The sequence below is a fragment of the Bombus pyrosoma genome, linkage group LG10 (genome assembly GCF_014825855.1).
Source record: "Bombus pyrosoma isolate SC7728 linkage group LG10, ASM1482585v1, whole genome shotgun sequence".
Classification (NCBI taxonomy): domain Eukaryota; kingdom Metazoa; phylum Arthropoda; class Insecta; order Hymenoptera; family Apidae; genus Bombus; species Bombus pyrosoma.
In genome coordinates, this window is record NC_057779.1 from 16,494,976 (window position 1) to 16,513,235 (window position 18,260).

At 28.3% G+C, this 18,260-nt stretch overlaps 1 protein-coding gene across 6 annotated transcripts in view; it reads left to right on the forward strand.

The window, feature by feature from the left end:
• Nucleotides 1–18,260, forward strand: part of LOC122571470 (zinc finger protein 737-like) — a 33,224-nt gene that overhangs the window by 5,418 nt on the left and 9,546 nt on the right. For 2 of the 6 annotated variants that reach the window (XM_043735248.1, XM_043735246.1), the window contains exons 3-7: nt 5,115–5,376; nt 5,461–5,658; nt 6,647–6,814; nt 6,886–7,078; nt 7,153–7,416. In XM_043735248.1, coding sequence (XP_043591183.1) covers nt 5,115–5,376; nt 5,461–5,658; nt 6,647–6,814; nt 6,886–7,078; nt 7,153–7,416 — 1,085 coding nt within the window. Of the gene's footprint in view, nt 1–5,114; nt 5,377–5,460; nt 5,659–6,646; nt 6,815–6,885; nt 7,079–7,152; nt 7,417–7,766; nt 8,969–11,188; nt 12,073–13,197; nt 15,833–18,260 lie in introns of those variants that run through there. The other 4 variants (XR_006318063.1, XM_043735247.1, XM_043735249.1 and 1 more) reach the window with 4 other exon arrangements.

Below are 18,260 nucleotides of genomic sequence, written 5' to 3' on the forward strand. Positions count from 1 at the left end.
TATGAATATTTGTGCTCAGTCATAACTACAAAAATAATCACAAATATTATTTGATGTATTTAATATAATGATGAGAAAAATATTTTACATAGAAGTCATATATAGAGATTTCAAGTAATTTCAAATAATGTTCATTAAATAAGAATTTCTTGAAATAAGATTTTCAAATAATATTCTTAGAAAAGAATGTTTTAAAAATGTTAAAAGTCCTTACTTTTTTGTCTTGTAGTGGACTTCTGTCTAACCGATTTCTATGTGTCAGACTTATGATTTATGATCAAATAAATAAATGGTCGGTTCATCCGAAAGTATACAGTCTGTTCTCTGTAATGGTTGGCACGATTTTTCAAGCATTTTTGCTAATCTGGCGAAAAGAAGAATAAAGTAATTAGTATTCATTTGGCAAAAAATTGCCATAATAATATCAAAAAAATGTTGTATTGAATAAAAAATCAAAATCATCATGGCATTCTTAAATGACACCATATATTGTTTTTTATGCAGTGTCAAAATTTACACTTACAAAAATTCAACTATATCATAAACAGTCGCTGTTTCCCAATAATTTCTTAATAAAATCAACTTAAAATACATGGTGATCAGCAACTGGTGAGTAGTGGTTCTAGTGGATACAGGGTAGTTCGCCCCAAAAAGATATGTTGAGAATAGAGAAAATTTTTTTGAAAATTTATCAAACATCAGCAAGTGGTTATTATACATACGAAGATATGTCAAACACGTTTAAGGCCTTATTCTCAAGCAAATAAAGTTTGAATATGTTCAATTAAATACTGGTCCGATACACGCGCATGATACATTTTCAAATTCATTTTTCTAAAAAACAACGCATGTTAGGAAAGAGTCTTTTGTACATTTTTGGTTTATTTATAGTTTAATTCTTACTCTTGTTCAGTCTAGAATCAACCAAGTTTAGTTATACTTGCCAAATATTTATACTAAATCTTCTCGGAAACGGAGCGTTATATGAAAAAATTCTATTCTATATTTTCATCTTATTTTTTCTTGTTGAATCGCACTGTTGTATAATAAATTACCTTATTACCCTGTATAATAAATTTCCTTATTAATGCGTAAATCAAATATAAACATATAAATATGAAAATATCCAGTAAGCTTTCTGAACATAAATGATAATACTTGTCATAAATTGAATCTCATACTCATGGTATATATTCGTATTGTTATAGTAAGTGTATTTTGAACTTGTCAGTTTGATATAAACGAAATATAGATAAATATAATAATATAAAAAAATAAAGAAATATATATAAACGAATCTTAATATGTCTATCTACTACAGGAATGAAATATTTTTTTAATTCCAAGAAGTTGATATATTATATGATGATTATAAAAGAAATTAAGCAAGACGATGAATTGGAAACATATGGAAACTGATATCCGGATCGATGCAACAAAAAATTTATCACACTTTAAGCTGATTTTTTTAATTGGAGGAAGGCAACTGCGTATGATATTGTGTATTCGTTTCGATGTTACTTAGTCAAATTTGAATTTTTATTGAATAAACTTTTCTTGGTAATCTTTATTAGCGTAATTTATTTCCAACTGAGTATTGATTAACTTTTGTTCAGAATATTTTTTTATAATATTAGTAGTCACAACGAAATAATTATTAATTATCCAGTATTAATTAAAAGAGTGTACATATATATCTATAATGTTTATATCATTTACATATGTAATGTGCCCGCTTTAACTGAATTTACTGGAATATCTCATTACGAATTAAGAATATAAAAGAATGGTAACTAATTGTTTTCATCTCAATAAAGTTGTGGCTGATTGAATGGAACAGAATAACCAGGAGTATACTGAAAACATATATGTCATACATTATTTACCACATTACGTTTTATATCATTTTGTAATAGCATTTCTATTATCTGTTATATAATATTTATATGTTTATGTATATTATTTATTTCAATTTATCGCGTATCTTCACATCATTGAACAAGGATTGGAAAAAGAGTTGAGAATTTATATGATAAATAGTATTTAAATTGACTAATGAATCATCAATAAACATAGTTTTTAAGTCAAAATAATTTTATAAAACATTACTATAATAATGTAACAGACTTTTTAGCTTTAACATATCGCATGAAATATGAAAACAGAGGATTACCTAAAAATTTTTGCCACAGTTTTCTTTTACTAGCATCTATGCTCAATATCTTTTTACAGAATCGCAAATATTGTAAATGTCGCAGATATCCTGATAGAATCCATCATATATGTAGAGATCGGTCAAATAACATGTTCAAGCGAATATGAGGTGACTCGTTATAAAATAGTAAAAAGGAAGTATAGAATACAATTTTTTCGTCTGCGGTTAGTTTTCGAGAAAATCGAGTTTAAAAATTTGTCAGGTATGCTTGAATTTGATTTATTATCGACTGGTTACAAAAAAATAATTCTACATGCAATAGTAAGTAAAAAATGCGGAATAAAATTTTTTCATTTAAGGCTTTATCCTCGAGAAAATAGAGTTTGGATATGTTTAGTTAAGAATATACGCGTATGATAAATTTTCACATTTATTTTTCTGAAAAACAAAGCATTTTGTCAATAAATTTTAATATACATTTCCAACTTACTCTCACATGTTGAATAATTTCCTCTTGACTATTTACTCCTGTCCAGTCTGGAATTAACGGAATTAATCTTCAAATATTATTCAATTTTTACTCATTTTTTTCGTAAACGTCATATGAAAAAATTTTGTTTTATATTTTTTCCTTATTTTTTCATAAGAGATCACTTCATTCCCACTTGTACATGTTATTCAGCTGGTCCCTGTACTTCCGCAACTTATAAGAAATTTTTCGAAATAAATCAATTTTTTAAGAAAATTAAATTTTCTTTTTTTTGAGATATTTTAATCTTTTTCAGATGAGTAACGGCTTTTATTTATCCTCAGTTCAGCGATGTCCAACAATATGTAATTATCGTAACTATTCCATGTAATATCGTTACTCTTGTTTTATGAATTTCGTATACTGCCTGTCATTTCAATTAGTTTAGTTATTTCAAAAAGAAATATATATATATATATTTCTATTATATATATTACATATATTATATATATTATATAATCTATATAATATATAATATAATATAATTATAATATAATATAATATAATATAATTATAATATATATATATATATATATATTACTATATTTATTTAATATAATTTATATATATATAATATATATATATATAAACACTGGAGTACTAATTATAAATAAATAAATAAATATATACTATATTTATATTATATATATATATATTTATATATATATATATAATATATAACGATAACAGCAAAAGTTTATTCAATGTAATTGTTACAATAGCGATGTCCCGAAAAGACATGCTTGAAATATAAATACTCTTTATATGCCAAGCATATCGAAGTACAAATTCTCCTCATACATTTCACCAATAAGTTTCATCATCCTGCATTGTAAAACAACAATCTATCAGATTTTGGTAATGAAAAGTTCCTTTCTCTAGATATCCACTTTTATGCCACGAATGTTTAAACGAATTCCGAAATCTAGAAGAGAAAAACTGATTATATATAAGAGATTATAGTTTTATAATATTATAATTCAATTAAATGACTTGATCGGACAAAGTTCTCACACAATATTTCCATATGGAATACTTCCAAAACTGGGAATATGTAGCGCCAGAATCTGGAGGCGGTACTTTTCCTATCATTGTTTCTTTAATATCATGAGAAAAAATATCTCTTTTTCTTGTAGGGAAAAGTGTAAGAATCTTGGACAGCATTCATTTCATAAATCTAATAGCAATGTTCAAGATCTTATATTTGTCAAGAATACTTCTGTAAATGAAGTTTCAGAGCAGTTTCGAAACAAAAAATGTCCCTAATGAACATTAGAATTTGAATCTTTCCTTACTTTAGGTTCGAATTGCCCATATTATTTGATTTTTTCTAAAATAAAATAAAGAGATGAAAACAGCTTTTTTTTTACTCTATTGAAATATTAATACTGTAAAACTCCATTTATATAATCTTCATTTATTGGAACGAAATTTTAGTTAATGCCTAATTATTTGCCTAATAATGCCTAATTAGTTAGTCGAATTCACTTATCTGAACGTGAGCTCCTGTCATATCAACAAAAAACAATAAATGAGGAAAATTGGTTAGCCCCTATTATATGTAGTACAGTTACATAGTTCAGATAAATAGAGTTGTTATATTTATATTATATCTTTATATTATATTATAATATATAACTGCCTTTGATTTCACACTTATATCATTTCCAATTGCTATTTCTGTATTTCTAGCATCTTCTCACTTACAGCGTCAATACTGGACCTATAAGTGGTAAATATAGTATAAAATAATAATAAATAACAGTAAATACTCTATCTATCATATGATTGTAATGAACTGATATGTTTTATTTTATAAAAAAATTATTGTGTACATTGTATAGATGAAACAAATGTTATTACAATTTTTATAAACCTTGTAATTAATGGCAGAAATAACAACCAACCCATGAAATACACAAAACTAAAACGACAATATTAGACACAATATTTACAATAATTACATCTATCAATAAAAGTCCTTTTCATTTGAACGAAATTAAATGCGGTTTTTCCACACAGATTTGTAAGTCTTTAGAAACAGTATAATTTTTTTATACCTTGTGTTTTATATGAACATTTAAATGGAAGGCGTGATTCGGATGAAAAGGCTGATTTCCTGTATATAGTAAAAAGGTTGCACCAAGAAAATACAGCAAAATTCTTAAATTGGTCTAATGAATAATTGAAGATATGGTGTCAGTTTCTGGTGTTTTTTTTTTTTGTTACTTTAATATGTACTAATATTTAAGTCTTTTTTAAAAGAATTTTTTATATATTATTTTTACTAAATAGTAATTAATTTCATATATATTTTAATATATGCTTAAGTGAAGTTCTAATTGTGTATATCTATGCTGAAAAGTTATGTTAATTATATCAGATAGTATATTGGAAAAATTATATTTATGCTGTAATTTTTAAATATAGGTACTGATACAGACTTAGAAATTATAGAAGCACATACAGTAGAAATATTAAAACGCAAAAGAGAAGAAAGTTTAAATAGGTATCCATGGCTTTGCACTGATTGTAATGATAAATTACCTAGTTTAGAAAAGTTAGAAGAACATCATGAAACTATTCACAATCAACAAGCAAAATATATGTGTGTTTTATGTTGTAAAGTTTATGATAAATATTATGGTTTTCTTACTCATGTCAAACGACACAAAAACAAGACAAAATTCAGGTAAAATTCAGGTTTATTAAGTTATGTGTAAACTGTTTAATATACATAATCTTCTAATGATACTATTTAATATATGTTATAAAGTTGTGAAGATTGTGGAAAATCATTTGTACATAAAAAGGTATTAGATTCTCATAAAGCAATTCATAGTGAGGAACGACCTCATGTATGCCAAACCTGTGGGAAAGCATTTAGACAACAAAGTGCATTATATATTCATAGTCGGTGTCATTTACCAGATACTATGAAAAATAGATTTCCATGTGATCAGTGTGACAAAAGGTATAACTTTATATATATACATATGTATATATATTAATTTTGTTTTTGTTTATTGATATAAATTTATTTATTTGTATATTACATTATAATGTATATTCTTTGTATGTGTATGCGCGCACGCACACGTCTATAGTTTATATTGTGAATATTTATAAGTACTGATTAAAATATGTCACTTGATAATTTCATATTTTATTTTGTTAAAAATATCTCCTATGTGCTATACTAAAATATTACACAGATTATGATTGACTCAATCAACATGTCTAAATTAATGAAGATTTGCTAAAGAAGTACATTGTAAAATTGACTTTAATTTTAGAATTCAAGTCTAAATTTTAAGAAGAAATATCAAAATAGCCATGTGTCATAATCTGATATTATCTTAATATTATTTTAGTATTAAACAAGTTTTTCCGATGTGACTATTTTAGAAATTCAATATTATATTTACAATATATTTATTTAATTTCTTCAGCTTTTATATCTCTTTCAAATTTATAAAATAATTATTCTTAGAAATATTTCTTTATGGACTTGTCCATATACATGCTTTTATGTCATAACCATTATGCTATAAATATTTTTATAATCTGATTTTTATAACCATAATGAAATTTTTCACAAAGTTTTGATGTTGATTGAAGCTTACATGTGAAAGGAGTTGCTTTATTCTATATTTTAATTCTTGAATGTACATAAACTTGTCCAAATTTTCATCTTCTGAATTGCTTTAATAAAAGTAAGCTGACAAAATATAAATAATAATATTGTAAATATTGTCAGTCTAAAAGTTAATCAAGCTGTAAATACCAAATTATTTTTTATTGTAATACATATTATCCTTTTTGTGAGAATACAATAAAAAAAAAATTTGTCCTTGAACTTCAAGATTATAATTTTAGTAGCTCATGTATTTTAGCATTACACTTGGGTGATATATAAGTAAAGTACAAGTAGTATGCGAGTAATAAAAGAAGTTTTTCAGATTTTCAACGAAACCAAATTTAGTCACACATAAACGTATCCATTCTGGTGTTAGAAATTTTACATGTGATCAGTGTGGCAAGAGCTTTATTCAGAAAGGAAATCTAGAAGCTCATTTTTTAACTCACTCTGCAGATAAGCCATATAATTGCAGTCAATGTTCAAAGGCGTATGTTTATTAAAAAAATATAATTTATAACTTACTTGTAACTATGTTTACATATTTAATGTTATTTGCAGTTTCAAAACACCACTACAGTTGAAAAAACATGAGACAGTTCATACAGGTGCTAAACCACATCAATGTGCTGTATGTGGAAGAACTTTTAGAGAAAAAGGTACCTTAAGGGAACATCACAGAATACATACTGGTGTAATGCCATTTACATGTGAATTTTGCGGTAAATCTTTTCGATTTAAAGGAATATTAACTGTAAGTTAATTAAATGACTAATACAGTATTATTTAAAAAGCAAAAAGTAATATCATTTTAAAATTTATTTTCAGACACACAGAAGACAACATACTGGCGAACGTCCATATAGTTGTTTAGAATGTCAACATCATTTTACAAATTGGCCAAATTATAATAAGCATATGAAACGTAGGCATGGAATTAATACATCTCATGCAAAGCATTTGTCACAATCTCAACAGATACAATCACAGCAGCAATTACCAGAGCAGCAATCAGAACAGTCACAAGCAGATCACTCAAATGCTTCAGAACATTCACTTTCTATATCCCCTACGGAATCATCAACTGTACATGTAAGAAATTATTGTATTTGATCTAGTATTATAGTTCATAGTATAAAAATATATGTGGCATTATGTAACATATGAAACTTATTTCAAAGATGAATTTAAAATGATATTACAAATCGATATAAATGTGCAACAAATTTCATTACATTTTTAATGGAGTATCCTCAACAATTTATAAACATTAAGGACTAAACTAAGCCTTGATTTTTATTCCATTTTGTAGTCTGAAGTTTCGTTTTTATAATATAAGCATTACAAATTTTGAAATTCAATTCTTAACCCTTTGCACTCGGATGTCTTTTCAAAGGGGACATCGTAAGTCTCATATACCACTCGAATGTCTTCTCTGATAGGATATCAAAGCTTATTAGTGATTACGGAGGATGAACTCATTCCACCGCAGCTTTCTGAGAAATGCATGTTTCCCTGAAGTTTTCTGTTGAAATGGCACAAGGAAGCAAATCAAAATATGGTACAATTGCCGAGATATATGAAAAAGATATCAGTAGATTTTACGTCAGAAGAGAACGTGAGAAGTGTATTCACGACGGTTCGAGCGCTTCTCTACTCCACTTGAAAAGAGCGTTAAGGATGAATTGTAGAAGAAAGGTTGGTATACAAGTATACCTGGCACTGTATAGTGAAATTTGAGGATATAAGTAAACAAGTCTAAAACTGGAGAAAAAGATTTTCAAAGCTGAACTCAGTTCATATTGAAGCGTCGAGCATTACAGATAGATCCCTGTACTAATAAGTCAGGAAATCGGAAAAGTAATATTTTTTTGGTAAATATAATTTTGTGGTTTCGTAATTTACCTCAGAAGGAAGAAAAAATAAAAAGTCAATGACACATTACAAGTTTGTCAAAGGTCTTATAAATCAATTGAGAGGTAATTTTCGGGAATCAAGAACATATCCACTCACATCTTTGTCGGATAATACACTGAACAACAAATTATATATTCCCAATGTAGGAGAAAAAAGACTGGACTGCGTTGTTTGTTCTGATAGGAAAATACCGGGTAGAAGACGTCAAACAACTTATTATCGTGAAACACGTATAAGCCAACCTGCAGTGCATACTGCGAATTGCTTCAAAATTTATCATACTGTAGAAAATTATAAGAAATAAAATTTTCATTTTGTGACAAAAAATATGATCCTCAACGTCTACAAATTTATGTAAATCAAATATCATTACATATTTGGTTCAAAAGCTATACTATATGATATATTGATTCTTAGGTTCACGTTTTTGCAATAAAGTGGCGTCGAATTGCTGGTAGGTAACGTCCAAGATGGCTCCGAGTGCAAAGGGCTAAAGTATGAGTTTATTTAAATGATAACAATTTAAATCCGCTATTTATTCTAAATTTTAGATATACATATTCACTTATTGACAAATCATACAAGAACTAAAAATTGAATTGAAAAACTAAACAAATAAAAATTTAATTTAATTTCTATCTTTTGGATAGTTTCTAAAGATATTTTAGCGTTAAAGCTTTAGAAAATGTATAAAAGTTAAGCAACATGTTATCTTTTCACTATCATATTTGAACTCTATTTGAAAATAACACTTTATTCTGAACATCATTATAAAGATAAAAGGATATTATTCCTAAATATAGATTAATTCTTTTGCTAGTTATTAATTATGTGATTTGTCATTAGAAGTAGATATTGTTCCTATGTAGGACATAGATAGTATATAAATATATACACGCACACACATATATATGTAATACTTAGTATATAATATGTACGTACATATTATATAACATACAGTATATATGTAACATATATTATGTAATATGATATATATATTATATATATTATATTATATATATGACCCATAGCATATAATATGTATATGTAACATATGCATATGTATTATATATATTTCATACATATTCGTAATAATATATGTAATAATTCTCGATTAATAGATGTATTTTCATCTTAATAGGCATAGGGTTAGAGTTACCCTATGAATTCTTAAAACTGCTTTTTGGTAGAGAGCAACCGTGTTATCTAACTGTTGGTCGACGATATCTCATTGCTAGTTACTACTGAATCATCAGATTAATTTTAAATTTAGAATCATGAGATCATATACATCAATGAAATTGCTTTTTTTTTATGAATGTGACACTAAACATGATTATATCTGAACGAATTTAAAGTACATTTCTTGAGTATTTCGTACTCGCTCAATGTTTCTCATTCTTATTTTCGAGGGGTAGGGAAACCGATCAAAATTCACATCGACTCGACAGAGGTCAGTTGGAATTGGTTTGAGAGCCCCAAATAAAACTATTAAGAGAATATATATAAAAAATGGTGATGATAACCTTAGATGAATAAATACCAGATTCAAAATTTGAAAGAAGGATTATTTTTATTTTGATAATATTTTTAAATTAATTACAAAATTCTTTAATAACATTACGTAGAGTACAAAGTTAAAATAAAAAAGAGAAGAATGTAAACAACTAAAGGTACACTGGTTGAACCTCTTCTGTTTATTTAGTTTAACGTCTTTTGTACAACTGCATATGTGAGACTGTAAGAAATGTTTGTTATACCTCAAATAAAAATGAATATCATCACTATATTAGGTTTGGTTTTATGGTAGGTTTTTCAATCTACCCGCTTTGTGGCGACTGGGAACGCTTGTATAAAATAATAAACTAATTATAAAAGTAATAGGGGGTAAATAATTGATATTATTTTAAGAACTAGAAAAATTGTTATTGTTTGCGCTAGGGTTACTGATCGCCTCATGGCGGCTGGATCGAAAAGAGTAACCCAAATAAAAACACAACAGATTGTTGATATTCATTTTTAATTAAATTATAGCAGACATTTCTTACAATCTCACATATGCAGTTGTACACAGGTCTTTATGGCTCAACCTTTGTTCATATAAATTATATAAAAAAAGAGGGACCGTCAGCAATCAATACTAACGCCTACGCCATTATAAACGCACAATTATAAGCACAATTTACTCTAGTGGTATTGATAGTTTTTTGCGAATATTTCGAAACTATGATCAACCGACAGTTACATGTACAGGAAAAAACTGTCCAAAATTTTGAGCTTTTCAATATATTAAAAAATTATGGAAACCGGAAAGGACATAGCTGTTTCACAGGTTCACTAAAAAATGCAATGTTTTATAATGTTAAATTAGCATGAAAGACGCATTCCTATCTATTTCTTCTTAATAGTTGGACTCGTACCGAGCCGATCCAAAGTTAGACTGTTCGTCTATTTTTGGGAGTCGGAGCAATATGAATTTACATAGATCGGGGCTGATTCTGTTCGGATTTCTATCGGCCCGCCTTAAAGTTTCGGATCCCGATACTTGGGACGATCTGTACACCTCTAATATCAACTCTTTCACTGTGGATCCCGTACCAGCCGAAAACTGAAAATTGTTAAGATTTATAATTGTTACAACGATATATGTACCATATCTACTAAATCTACTAAAATGGTAAAACAATCCTTTTTTCAAATTTTACAACATAGTTAATACAACATATCGTCATTTTAATCCACATGGAAAGGCTAAAGCTCATTCTTGGATTGATTTGAAGAAAGCTGTCCTTTAATTCTTTAAATCTCTTTATGTAAAACATTCCTTTTTATATAGAGCGATTTGAAAGGAGGTAACAAAAAATAAAATTCATATCGATAACAGTCGCAATTTACAGGAAAAGTGACTTATCACTGATTTTAATAGGATTTTTTAATTGCCTTGTAGATATATAAACAATGGGAAATATAAAAAGACTAGTGGTAATCTTGACAAAAATAGGAAAACTTTTTAAAAAAGGAAGGAGGTAGGAAAACTTTAAGAAGTTAGTGGCTTATAGAAACCCATTGTATTTTTAATGTAAATTGTTTATTATGGTGAATGCAAATATGTCATTCTTATGGAAATATCGGTTTTGAAGAGGACGCCACAGATTGTGCAAGTCTCATCTTCAGCTGGATTAAAAGAGTAATGTAGAAAGCGTTAGTTAGAAGTAAATAAATCCGAAACCGGCAACGTTATTGCAAGATCTAGTATAGTTAAATTATATTAGTATAGTTATTATTTATTAATTAATATATTTTTATATATATTAACATATATTGCAAGTCATGTTGCGTGTATGTGTGCCCCTGACAATAGTATTGTATTAACTGATGTGTGTCACAAGGAGATTGTCGATCGGAACTTACACATTACCTGTGCATGTTGTTGCTAAAAGAGTAAAACCTGTATAACTCAAGATAAAGATGGGAATAAGGTAATTTGTACTTTTTCATGTATTTCTTGATACCTGCGGTTCTATAAATCTAGATCAACATTTATACCCTTCTTTAAAACGGATTTGAGGCAGAGGTTGTAGAATTTGTACCTTTCTTTTTGAAATCAACATTTCAATGAAACTATATACACATGTCGGCATTCAATTTGTAGTAAATTAAAGCCATTTTTGCTATCAAATTCAAAATGGTTTAATGTCATCATCAAGGAAGAAAGAAAATATATTTTATTGCTAAAAGGATTGCTAAGAGGAAAATACTTAGCAGGGTAACATCATGGATTATAGAATTGTAAAATCCTTAAATTATAATTTAATTTGTTAACACATTGGCGACGGATGATACATCATAGTATAAATGCATTATTGAAGTTCTATACTTAGGTACGGATGATGCGAAAACACGTCATCAGATATCTTCGTATATTTGTCTCAAAATAAATTTATAAGATATTATAAATGGTTCAATGTCTTAAAAAAAAGGCTATGTTAGATGTCTCACGAATTGAAAAAATTGTTTATGAATTTGACTTTCTGTTATATGTCGTGATGATTTATACCAAGACTTATGTATATACTAGAGAGATAAAATACGGATTCGACGGTTGGAATTTACTTTAGACCGTAATAACTCTGTTCATAACACGATAAAAGATATTTCTTTATGGTTGATAAAATGACTATGCATCGACAGGACGAGAGTAAAATTTGTTAGTCTTTCCTTGGACAACAGGCTAATAAAAGTACAGGAAATTATAGATTATTTTGTAATAAATTTAAAATCATATCTATCACTTGATGAAGGCATAATCCCATAGAGAGGAAGACTTCGATTCCAAGTTTACAATCCGAGCAAAACTATAAAATATGGCATTTTCAATAGAATCATTGGTGAATCGAAAACACGATATATTTACATTCTTTCCTTTATTGTGAAAAGAGTATTATTTTGGAGAGTACCATTATAAATCAAATGGATCAATATCGGAACGAATCGCATCATGTGTATGCAGATAATTTTTACAACAGTGTAACTTTGGCTTTTAAATTATTATCGTAAAAGGTTAGATTTTGGGCAACAATAAGAGTAAATCGGAGAATACCGAATTTCTTAAAAAAATATGAAACTGCAGTGTGGAGAGACATACCGCGAAAGAAAAAGGGGAGAAATTATGATACAGATATGGAGAAGTACAATATAGTTAACAACGTGTAGGAGTAGTAAGTAGTTAGGAGTAGTAACAATGTGTTAAGATCACTTATTGAGTGCTAAAGTGGTTTTAAATATCATTGATTTATTTGTTGTTCTAATTGAAATAATATCTTCAAAACCAAATACGTATGCCTTAATAAGCAATTCGATTAAAAGTAAAGTATGTTTTTATAAACACTATTAAGTATTATACCTAAAATTATTTTTCTTTATTCCCATTTTTAAGATGTTTTTATTTTTTTCAAGGTCACTGAGACACGACCGTCTATATCTTCTATTTTTCTCACTGGTTATACGTATAAACAAGGAAATTAAAAAGAAGTCCCATAAAAATCAGTGATGAGACACCTTTCTTACAAATTGATCATTGTATGAAGTCATGCAGATGCTGGATTGCTGGATATGTATCCTATATCCATTTAGAAATCTAAATAATAGGGTATACAATATTCTAATGGTACAATTTTGCAAGTCAATGCAATTTCGATTTACTTAGCATTTCTAATCTGTAAGTTTGCTGCAAATTAATACTTAGTAAAAATTAGTATACCATGTATATAAATAGTTCGCCACAACCATATGAGTGTTAAGGATGGTCCCATTGAATACCGAGATTTAGTTATACTGTGGATGATTGTATTTTTAAATACTTTTGTGACCTTTGCAAAATATACACTTGTACTAAAATATCTTGCAACTTTTGCATTTTTAGAATCGTTTAAAATTTTATCAATATAATCATGATAGTTGTAACAATCATAATAGTTAATCACATTTCTCTTCTATGGATTTGTCATTGTATCTCATTATTTCATATTAAAAAGTACTAAGTTGCTTATGCCAAACGAGATGCATTAACCAACGCATAGAGAAATGTGATTATTTTAAAAAAACTTGGAATTAGAAAACTCTACGTATCCACGCGCAAAGAAACTAATAACTTTATGTCGTGTCCTTTTCGAGGCCGTGCAACTCTTGTTTTATAATATCGTATATCTTTTATAATAATGTGAAATCATGAAGTTAGTTGCTTCATTCTATTTATGGTTGGCTACCTCATGTGCTAAGAAATTCCCTGTTTCTGCATTAATATCACGTTATTTATTTCTTATCTGACTGCGAAATGTAAATATATTGTAAATAACGTCACCGCAAAAACCAATAGAACTTTAATATAATTTTTCAAGAGTACGATTAATTTATGACTCATGGTTCTTTTTGCAAAGTTGGTCATAGTGATGAGTAGAATACGATGCAAACAGAAAATCTAACTTTTTGATCTTGAAATTCTAGGTCAAGATCGAAATCAATTTTGCGGCAGTTTTTTAATATTAATCTCCATCAAACCAAGAGTGCAGGATCACATTGCGATGGTTCCGACACTTATTTTTCTTGCATCCTATACATCTAATTAAGGGCAATATAAGTATATAAACATACATAAATGCTTTGACTATAACAATTATTTTTTCAATTTCTTAAATATTCGCTCTTTTCTCGATTTTGTCGCGTTTCTGATTTCGATTAACGTTCCCTCAGCATTATTAAATTCATTAGCCATTGTACTTATTTCTATACGTTTACCTTAATTTTCTTGCACTTTCTTGCTTACATTCAAACATCAGTTTGTGGTCATCATGTAATTTTAGGTTTTAAAAATCTCCAAAAACAGTCGATTTGATGATCGTTCGGATCTTATATAACATTTGCACGCACGTGCTGAATAACTAATGAAACTTTCTCGAAAGATCAATCTTACTAACGAGATACAAAAGCAATACGTTAGTTCACCGTAAAGTCGATGTGTTGCAACGTAGACGGATTGAAATGAGAACTATTGGAAAATTGTATTTAAAAAAAACCTTTTGAAATTTTATTTACAGTGACTCCCGAAAGTATTCGGACACTCGCCATAGATTTTTTAAATGAATATATTATGCGCATTATACGAAACTTTTTGAACTAACAACACACATCATGATTATAATAATAAGAGGAATTGGTTCGAAGAAGTATATAGAAGTTATTAGACATTCATTGCAAACATATATTTTATGTAAAATTAGTATATAGTGTGAGTAGTAGTCTTAAACATAAAATTAGTGATAAAGATGGTCTCATTACATATTGTGGCTTATTAATATAACAAATAATTGACTGTTAAAATATTTTGGTGATTTTTGCGAAATATATAATTTACTCCTAATAAATATCTTGTGACTTCTATATACATTCTCAGATTCGTTTCAAATACCAATGTAATTACTATAATTGCGTTGCGTTATAATGCTAATAAAATGTTTAAATACTTTGTATAACATACAAGGTGTCCAAATTTAAACAATTGAACTTGATCAGTATGTTCTGTGAATGTAAATAAGAAAAAAATGTCATATAAACATAGGATGGCAAATGCTTTCGGAAAAAGTTATAACAAAAATATTGATTGGTCGGGGAAGACACATTATTTGGGTCGCCAGGTTGTTTGGATCGCCAGATCTTAAATTAATAGACTTTTATCAGTGAGGAACAGTCAAAGTAATTATGTATAGTATAAAAGTCAAATTGCAGAAGAAAAGACAAGAACTAAAAGTAGAAAGGATTAATGATGCATTTACTGAACTAAAGCAAGATAAACATGAAATCGAAGAGTAATAAAATTCAATCTCCCTACGATATCAAGCTGTTATTCGAAACGGGAGACGGCATTTTGAGATGATAACATAAATTAATTTTTTCACTGTAATAAAACGTAATAATAAAGTGTTTGCGAATCTGTCTATATAACATTTTTTCTTATTTCTGCTCATAGAACGCTGGTGAAATTTGATTATTGAAACTTGGGGCACCTTCTATACGCTATCATATAAAAATATTTAGATATTTGGTGCAATCCAACCAAAACATTGATATTTTTATTATATTTTCAACATTATGATGGAAGATTGCTTCTCTACTTGTTAATTCTTTACTTCTTGTCATAACTCGGATCGAATGTTTTGTTACATTGAAGTTTTGTTGAATTGATTGAAATTTATTTATATTAATAAATATTAACTATTGTTTTCATCAATAAGCTCAGAGGCAAAAATTAGACTAAAGAGTTTTATTTGCAGTATATCCTATATATTTGCAATACATAATTTGGAAATGTTTAAATATTTATGCACGGTAGTGTTCATAAAATGTTCCTAGGAGTAGTTTTAGTAGGAATAATTTTATGAGTCACATGTATAAAAACTTGAATATTCTGAGGTATTCTTATTGTGATAGTATATGGTAAACGTGTACGTTGACTCAATTGGCGAATCAACCGTGGTTTTAGTCGCTTGGATGGTTCGCTTAGACCACAAGCACTCGTCCACCAAGTTGTCGCAATAGTTAACAAGGTTGGGATGCGGGTCAGGCTCAAGGAGGAATTTCATGTCTACTGATTGTCGATGCATCGAAGTGCTGAGCTGCGGGTTTATGATACTGCTATTCAATGTTCAAAAGCGGGCATGTAGCAATTCATCTAGTCCGTAGATATAGAATTCGGCAGCAATAAAATAATTTCTTACTTCTTGTTCCTGATTTCGACGAGCAAAAGATTAAATCATAAAGTTTCTAAAGCATCTCAAAAGTAGTATGTTATGCGCCCATGTTGTAAACGTAAATCCAGTAGCTTTACTATAAAAACTAAACATAACTTTTTAAATTTACATTCAAAGAAATTTAATACAAAGGAAAGAAGAAAAGATTAAGACACAATTATGAGGATATGTACATACATCAGACTTATGTGATATATGTACATATCCTTCTTTGACTATTGTTTTGACTTCTATTTGGCATATTTCATATGACAATTATTGAAAGGAAAAAGATGAGTCTGAACCGAACAAAATAATGGGAAGTGACAAAAACTATAAACTAACGAAGTAAAAAAATTACAAGTTATTTATAGTCCAATTATTTATTGCTCTGTAACTAACGATAAAGTCCCCGGACCGTTTGTAATTTATCATCTTTTCCTATAATTTTATAGTCATTTGTTAGAACTTTGAATAGGGTAAAAGAAGGTGAAAAGTTCGTAGAATTTGTTCAAAGTTAACATTAATTTGGTTAGGTTGTTCATCCATTTTGCGGTTTTATTATTTCAACATCGACGAGATTTAGTTACGGTCGTTAGATAGTGCTCAGCCATTAATTCACAGAAGATAGAAATTCGGCAATGAAATGTATACTAGAAATGGGAATGGAAGAACAGAATAGAATTGGTATTAAATTTACAACTTTCGATGATAGCAATAATTTGATGTTAGCTCAGAACCAGTTTATTGCGGTATAGCAGTATATCTAGAAGGAATTGTTTTTTTGTAAAGGAAAATATCAGGAGTCCATTGCTTGGGACGAATTAGATCAAGTCGGATTAATGACAATTTATTGGCAATAAACCAAATTGGCAATAAATCACTACATTTCGTCAATGTGTGACAAATCTTTTCACTCCGTCAGCGAAGAATTCTACTGATAAAATACTTCGCAGCTATCTTGACTTCATCCTTGATATTAAAATAAATACCTTTCTTTTTTAATTTAGGGAAAAGTTGGAAATTTGATGAATTTTCGGTAGCGTAGTGTTTTTCGCTGTTAAAAATTCGATTATTGCACATCGCTTGAATCTCGTTGATATTACATTCATATTCAACTTCGTTGTAAACTCCATGCCATTGCGTCAAGTAAATTTATTGATAATTGGGATTATTATAATGGAGCAATGTAACTACGAGCTAGGTACACCGGTAACGTTCTAGCTGTTTTCGTTCTTGAGATACAGGCGAGTATGCATTGTTTATCACTTCTCTTTATCTCATTACTCCTACTATTGGGATTCCCGAAAATTTTGAGAATGCAAACAACGTTTCGGAATTAGTTTTGTTCAATATGACCATGTTATGGAATGGACAAACATTATATTGACATTTGCAATCAATGGCTGGACTACTCATGAGCAGTCATTTATCACTTCCAATTCACATGCGTCATTGTATGTTTAATTTGATTCGTTTACGCAAATCCCATACTGCCTAAAACTATTATAAACATTTGTGTGATGAATTAAAAGTAATCTTTTCATGTCATTCTAATATCAACGTAAAAAAAGTTATTTTACCAAAGGAGTTTAGACTATTGTAGTAATATTGTAGTAAAATAGTGTACTAATACAATAAGGATGAATACGTATCCTAAATTAGTCTCGAAAAGTGACTCAGGTTTTTGAAATTCTAATGCCTGTGTAAGTAGAACTAACATTATTGGTTCGTTTT